The sequence below is a fragment of the Tiliqua scincoides genome, chromosome 2 (genome assembly GCF_035046505.1).
Source record: "Tiliqua scincoides isolate rTilSci1 chromosome 2, rTilSci1.hap2, whole genome shotgun sequence".
Lineage (NCBI taxonomy): Eukaryota > Metazoa > Chordata > Lepidosauria > Squamata > Scincidae > Tiliqua > Tiliqua scincoides.
The window spans coordinates 208312241-208320231 of record NC_089822.1 but is presented as its reverse complement, the minus strand read 5'-3'; the positions used below and the strand labels follow the sequence as shown (position 1 = coordinate 208320231).

Genomic DNA, 7991 nt, shown 5'->3' with positions numbered 1-7991 from the left:
TTCGCGCCGAAGCGGTGCATTGTGGGCGTTACAGTGTGTGTGGGAATTCGTGGAACGTCGGCTGCGTAGGCGGCAGGCAGGGAGGGTCCTCGAGCCTGCGGCGTTGGAGCCTCATGGACTGCAGAGCGGGAACGTCCTGCAGCCAAGCGGCAGCCAATCCCCGCGCAGCCCGCGGCTCTGCCCCGCCCCCCCGGTAACGCTTCACACGGGTTTCGAACGCGTGTGGCCCGCTGGGCGATGGAGTCTCGCGGCTTTTGCAAGGTGACGCTGGAAGACTGCGGGGAAGGCGTCAGAGGGTTCGGGCAGGGCGGAGCGAGGGCCTCAGTCTGTGGAGCAGGCCCTGCTGGAGGAGGCGTGGCTTACTCGCGCGTAAGTGGGCGTGTAGGATGGGGCTGGGCACTTCCTGCCCTGGGAAGAGCGAGCCCAGTCCCCGCAGAAGTCAGCTCCACTGTGCAAGCAGACTGCCAGCCCAGCCACTCTTGCCTGCGAGTAAGCCCCGTTGACTAGCAAGGATGGGCTCTCAGGCTGCTCTCCTCTCCACGCTTACCTGGGAGTAAGCCCCATTGACTATAATAAGGCTTACTTCTGAGTAGACAGGCATAGGATGGGGCTCTGAGGCTGCCCTCCTCTCCACTCTTACCTGGGGGTAAGCCCCATTGACTATAATAGGGCATACTTCTGAGTAGACATGCATAGAGTGGACTCTTAGGGTCCAGAGCTAATCAACTTTCCAGCAGTGGTGCAGCCATGCCAATGGGGCATGAGCTGCATCCTGTGGTGGTGGGGGCAGCCATGGAGGCCTCCTCCAAGTAAAGGGGCATTTGTTCCCTTTCCTCAATGCTGCATTGCAGCTGCGCAGGCACTGGAAAGTTAGAACATAACATCAGAACAGCCCCACTGGATCAGGCCATAGGCCTATCTCGTTCAGCTTCCTGTATCTCACAGCTGCCTGTGAGATAGGTTGGATAGGATGGAGATAAGTCGGATAGGACTGAGCCCCTTACAGCCCAGTCCTATACTTATCTACTCAGAGGAAAGTCCCATTGATTTCATTTGGGCTTACTCCCAGGAAAGTATGTGTAAGATTGCAGTCCAAAATACACTCACACAAAGGAGGGCTATTTCACTTCTCCAATGTTTTGGTTATTGGGAGTGATAACTGGGAGACATACCAGCCATAGCAGAATAAAAACTATTATTATGTGGGAGGGTTTTTTAAAAACCCAGCAAAAACTTGTAGAAGCTGCTCTGGGTCAGGCAGCACAGATGGCAGCTTTCCCAGTTCCAAAAGAATTGATGGATTTGTGACCAGGGACAATGTAAGCTAGTTCAAGAGGGGCAGGAATTAGCCATGTTGGTCCATTGCAGCAAAAACAATCAGGAGTCTTGTAGCATCATAAAGGCTAACCAATTTATTTCTGCATAAGTTTTCATGGTCTACATAGCCTAATTAATCAGAGCCATGAAATGAAATCCTCAGTGGGCAAGTACTGTATACAAACAAGAACATAGAAAGAGAAAAAAAAAATTGTAAGGGATAAGGGGGAGCTTAAAGGGATATGGAAGAGGCATAGGGCATATCAGTGGTTCCCAAACTTTAGAGGCCCTAGAGCTGCACAAACCGTGGCGTGGTTCTGCTCGGGATGTTCTGGGCATTTGCCCAGACCATGGTCAAATCTGCTCAGACATCCTGTTGTGCGGCCTTTTGGAATGCCAGGCAGATGATGCAATCACCCAGGACATCTCTGTCCTCCAAACGAGGAGGACATCACATAGTGGCCAAGCAGAATGCTTGGATGCAGTCCAGACGGGAACTGTATTCCAGGCACACAGCACTCAGAAGTTTGAGTGTCACTGCTGCTTGATTTATAAATGCCAAGGGTTATAAATGTCAAGGCTACTATGGTGATTAGGCAGCAGTGCTCCCCCCACAGTAGCAGCTTGTTTAACCCTTTGATGCACATAGTGCATCAAATCTGCCCAGAAACCATCAAAAATTGGGTTATGACCCACTGGTGTGTCCCGGCCCCACAGTTTCAGAACTGCTGGGGTTTAGTAAGAACCAGTGAATACTAGTGGCTTTCAAAAAAGATAAGGCAAGTTCCTGGAGGTCTATCATAATGAGTAAATAGAGTCTCCAGGGTCACAGATGGTATGCCACTGACTTGATTTCCAGGGGTGGGGGACAAACAACAGGGGACAGCTGTTGCCTTCCTGCTCCATTTTTGAGCTCCTTGGAAGCTTCTGACTGTCTCCTGTTGAAAACAGGATGCTGAACTACATAGATTCTCTCCAACGGGGTTCATCCGTTCAGATATGGATTGTTGTGGCACTGTTACATATGCATAAAATGTCTTATCTGAACCACATTTCACATCATATAGGGACACATGAGAGAAATTTGACAGAAGACGATCTACAAAAACTGCATGTTTGGGATATTGTATTGGGAAATTTCAGAGGAAAAATTGTTTGATTAGAAATCAAAGTTTTGAAGTCATGAAAGAGGAGCTCAGTGAAACAAATTCATTAGAAATGGAAAAGCAAATAAATTGATCGGCCAAAGACCTGATTCACCAGCATCTAAATTGGTCTGGGGTGCCATCTGTCATAATGCAGTCAATCATGGCATTGTGAGAATACATTCCTCATGCCATGCAGATTGCCTTTACCAACACCATGGCACAGGACAACACTTGCCTTGGCTCATACTCAAGATCCATTTCTTCTGCCAGGGGTCTGCTGCCATTCTGCGGATGTTGTGTTCATATTAACAGCAGCAAAGAGAATTTCTTGTATGGGTTATTCAGGAGGGCACACTTTGTCATCTGTAGTATTCACCCCAGGTGTTTCAAGAACTGGCATAAATAGTTTCATTTTTTCCCAAAGAAGGAACACGTTCAGTGATAGCATCAAAGAGAAGGGGTAGATTTGGATCCTTAGTTCTCTTTCTACAGTGCAAGTAATAATCTTGTGGCTTCATGGTGAACAGCAGCACCAGGAAAAGTGCAGGATATACAGGTATTCCAGGAATGCTCACACAAGCAAAGAGTGCAAATGAAACATCCAGAGTTCTGAAGCTGTTTTCAACCAAAGGTAGAGAAACCTTTGATCTTGTTCAGAAGATAGTGTCCAATGGTCTGTCCGCATTCGAGGGTATACACACATGATGTCTGAGCTCTCATTGTTACTTTCTTCTATCTATGTTTCCTTTAACTTAAGGAAAGTCTTGCCATGAGGTGCAGTAGGAAAGAGGCATTTCCAAGATACTTTGAAATTGGCACTGTTGCAGAAAAACTCATGGCCAAGCAGACAACTGGATTGCTTGTTTTCATTGTCTGAGTTCTCCAGGAAAAGTAGCCCCTTGTCAGCCAGCCTGCTGGGATTGGCATATGAGAATCCATCTCAACCTACCTGACCAGGTCAGAGAGCAGGTAGGGAAGCCCAGGTGGTTGTAAACCACCCAGTCCTCAGTCACCCTAGGTTCCTTAAAGTTAAGAATGCTTGTGTGTATTCTGATGTGGGATTTCAGAGTGAACCTGTGCGTGGCCAGGTTCATCTACTTCAGTAGGGTTCAGACAGTTGTGATGGAATTTGGAAAACTAAGGCTTTGAGTTAGTACAGATAAGGACCAGTGAATTAAGATACATTGGGGAATTGTTTTGCTTCTCAGGCTGTCTGTAATCACCTGCTTGTATTTTTGCTAAAATCTGTACTTGAGCACATCCAATGCCCAAGTCATTTTTCTAAGCCTGCTTGTTCTGTTCTTTCCTCCTTTAGATGATCTCTTTCCCTTTTTATGTTTCAAAAACATAAACATGCCCTCTTTTACATTTTAATGCTTCACCTGAACATTTGGAATCAGCACACCAAATTCATATAAATCCACCATAAATTTTGAAAAACATTCTCTGATCCTCAATTTCATAGGCCTGTGTAAGATTGCCAGACTTTGGACAGAATTTTGAATTAAAAGCCATTCTCTAATGGACAGAATACATTTCTTGTATGATCATATACAAGGGAGTTTTTTTCTACTCTTTCCATCATCTCTACATAAGCTTTGGTTTGACACTATATGACTAATGATCAGTCAATCACTTCTACTCCAAGCTACAGAACTTGTTATTCAGAAACACTCTAGGTGAGAACTGGAGGGGAGAATATGCTTGCTAGCACATAGCACTCTTACCTCATGGGAGTCCAATAGCAGGAGCCTTTTGTGACAAAGTGTAATCTTCCATTGCATAGACTTGTTTCCATCACTACTGATGGAGCAAGAGCAATGACAGGTGAGGTTAATGGTTTCATAGCCCTCTGTAGACAGCATGACGACTTCCCAGATTTCCTTTCTTACCACTGCATCATTCACTAGCAAGTTTTGGCAAGCAAGAGACAATGCAAAGACTGTCATGGACATCACTTTCAAAATTGTAAATTCAGTTCGTGGAAGATCACTTCAAAGACGGCTTTTCAATCTTACTCTTGATGAAGGGGCAGCGGAAATCATTTTGCACACAGATGTAAGGTGGCTAAGTAGGCACAAATTTCTGCAAAGATTTCATGATTTGCTGAATGAAATAAGAAGTTTTTTGAAGGAGAGGGGAGATGACCAAGCAGAGTTGGAAGATGAGGAGTGGTTATGTGACCTGGCATTTCTCACTGACTTTACAGGAGAACTAAGTGATATGAACCTTGAACTACAAGATAAAAACAAATGCATTGGCGAGATGATGAGTACAGTTTCATCCTACAAGAGCAAATTTGAGTTAATACTGGCCTTGCAAACAACACTTTTGATCATTTTCCTAATATGCAGGACCATCTGGGACAATATCCAAATTTTGTTTTTCAGAACAAGAAGTATGTGACAGAAATCTGTTCGGTTATCCAGGAATTCGAAAATAGATTCTGTGACTTCCAAAAAATTGGAACAGTTGTGGAGTACTTGTCATACCATTCAGAGTAGATGTGGACATTAAAGAAACCGCAGCTGCTATCAGTAAAAATTACTCATTGAACAAGCCATCTCTTGAAAACGAAATATTAACCCTTAAAAATGTCATTTTTCTCAAGTCCCGTGCTGAGCAAGAATCATTTTGGAAGCTAGTGCCTAGAGACAAATTTCCCAACTTGAGAAGATGCAGTGAAGCTGTACACTCCTGTTTCGGTTCAACTTATTTGTGTGAATCTGCGTTTTCCCATCTGAAAATGACAGAGTACACAACGTTCCAACATGACAGATGAACATCTCCAGGATTCCCTGAGACTGGCCCTCACGCAATATTCACCCAACTTCAAAAAGCTGGTGGATGAAATGCAGGCTCGCTAATGAGCAAGAGCGAAATATTAAAGATTGTGCAAGATCAGCCTGGATCAATACTCGACCTAAATTTAACACAAATTACTCAATAAAAATTAAAGAAAGTTATTAAGACAGTTAAATAAAGTTATTACTCAATAAATCTTTAAGAAAAAATGTACTTTCCATTTCCCCTCGCAGTTCTTACTGGATCTTCGTCTCTCTGTTTTGTTTTTGCTTAATTTGCTTAACAGCTGATCACATCCAAGTAAATGACAGAAGGTTCATTAAAAATGGGGGGGGGAATCCTCCAACTTTATTGGGTTAAAATTTAATTTGAAACTAATTTGAAACTTAATTTTCATGGTGGTAGATCACTGGCACTTTTGGCCAGAAAAAGTAGATCACGACCTATTTGAAGTTGGACATGACCATTGGATGCGGAATTTCCAGCGGAATGCAATGCAAAAGTCCGGAGTGAAATATCTCCTTTCCATAAAAGGTTATCGCCAAAAAACTGGAAACAAAAAAATGCATGGAGCCCTATGGAAAGAGAAACCAAGCCGTATAGCGCATTTACTTGCGATTAGGCAAACTTGTCTTAGTTCATAGGAAAGGGCAGGCTGAGAGGAATTCAACAACACCAGAATGGTTCCTATCCAACAATGTGATGCATTGCAGGAGTCACAGAGCAAGAGTGCCATATCAAATCACACAGATCCACTGAGCTCCAAAAGCGACTGGAGCCTTGCTCCAGTTGATTTGATATCATGCGGATCTCTGTATCCACGAGGGGCCCAGGAATGGAACCCTCGTGAATAATGAGGGTCCACCTCTATATACTATAGTCTCTGGACTATAACAGGAGGAGATATTTCCACTTAAGGAATGTGATCTTCCCTTCGCTAAAAGAATGTTCTCAGCAATGGGTTGCGTTGCAGAAAAAGTTAAGTTTCGATCTGTGCTTCCTTAGAAGCCACTTGACCCCGGGGAAATGGAATATTTAAATTACGTTTTGTGCGTTAATTGAAAGCTACCAGAGAGTGACCCATGATTGGAAAGGAGGCTAGATTTATGTAATGCATATGCAACAACATTTGAAAAAGGTATTAAAAACTCTTGGACTCCTTTGTTTTAGTGTACTTTTTGTTTGTCCATTACCCAGTGCTGTTCTATGTAAAGAAAGAAAGATCTCCAACTGAAGCTGTTTTTTAATGAGTACTTCCTCCAAATCAAAACTCTATCAGTCAGGGCCGACTTCTCTGACAATACACATCCATGAGTCTCTGCGCACAGCAAGTAAAAGAAATAACAAGGATTATCAGGAAATTCTTCCAGGTTTCCCTTAGGAAGCAGCCTTAAGAGGCAGGAGGTCTGGTCTAGAGGGTAGAGCCTCCGTTAGCCCGAAGATAACATCAGAAGGTCGCCAGTTTGAGGACACCGGCAGCTCCCTGAATGGCTAAGAATGGCAAGATCTTGAAGCAGCTGACAAGCCAAGCTGAGTGATTCCACCTGCTCTTGCTGTGAGCAAGAAGTGTCTTGGCTGCCCTCCATGTGAGAGATGGAGCTGCTTGCCAGCCTGCGTGGGAGAACTGGAGGCCAGAAGTGAGACCAAACCAGGAAGATCCATTCTGAAATGTTGTTGGGTCTTGAAAGAAAAAATAGATTTTCTTGTAAAAATCCCCTTGAGGGATTTAGAAACGCCTGCCTATGTAAACTGCCTTGAATAAAGTCAGAGGAGTAATCCGATGACCAGAAAGGCGGTATATAAATATCGAGTTATTATTATTTATTATTATTATTATTTATTCCCATAGAATGGACTTTCTGAGGAACATGCTTAGGGTAGCCATGCAAATATTCAGAGTGTTGTAGGGGACTTTGGATTCAGCCCCAGAGTTCATAGTCCTAGTTTCAGATGCTGAATGGAAGTAGATCTGGATATTCTTCTGTTTCTGACTCAAATAAATACTTGTGTGTAAAAGACCTTCCCACCCCCTGGGAATGGGGTCAGTGGGCCAATAAACATAGCTGCCTTGTCAAATGTAGTTTGGCTCTCGGTCTCTGGTGCTTTGTGTGTTGTGGAATATTTTCCTTCTGTATTCTCTGTCAAGTGTTGGTTTCGTTTTTAGAGCAATGCTTCCCCCTGGTGACAAAGTACAGCCAGAATTTGTAAAATAATAGCCAATCACTGAAGAATAGATCTGTTAATTCTGAGGTTTTCAAACTCCCAGGGAGTGTGAATGCTGCAGTAAGTTCTTGTGGGGGCAGGGAGGGAGGCAGTGGGGGTGGGGGGAAGGCAGCGGCACGATCCCCAGGATCATGCATTCAGGGGTGCTCAGGATTGCACTCCACTTCCACAAAAACCTTCACTTTTGAAGTTTCGGGGAGCACTGTGGACAGCTGCGCAGGGCTCCTCACACCCCCAGGAGACTGCAGGAGGCTCTGGTAAGTGTACCCAAGCCCCTGCAGCCCCCCTGAGTGGCAGGATCCTGGGGATTGCGCTGCTGCTTCCTGGCTGCTCCCGCTCCTTAAGGGGAAACAGGCCAGGGCCCACAGGCTAGGGCATTACGACTCCCCAGTCTGAAAAGCTTTGTGTTAGTTTATAGGAGCAAAAGCAGAAATAAGTCTGATGGTACCTTAACAAACAATTATAAATTTGTTAATCTTACAGCACAGTCCTAGGCAT

The 7991-nt window shown here is 44.5% G+C and overlaps 1 protein-coding gene across 6 annotated transcripts in view; it reads left to right on the top strand.

Moving 5' to 3' along the window:
* The first annotated feature begins 47 nt into the window (after positions 1 to 47).
* The window catches only part of GLYCTK (glycerate kinase), a 173122-nt gene continuing 165178 nt past the window's right edge, over positions 48 to 7991 (top strand). For 2 of the 6 annotated variants that reach the window (XR_010793703.1, XM_066613932.1), the window contains exon 1: positions 102 to 261. Coding sequence is in view for 1 of the 6 variants with exons in the window: in XM_066613936.1 (XP_066470033.1) it covers positions 114 to 193 (80 nt within the window). In the remaining 5 variants the exon portion in view is untranslated. Of the gene's footprint in view, positions 370 to 7991 lie in introns of all 6 variants that reach the window. The other 4 variants (XM_066613936.1, XM_066613937.1, XM_066613935.1 and 1 more) reach the window with 4 other exon arrangements.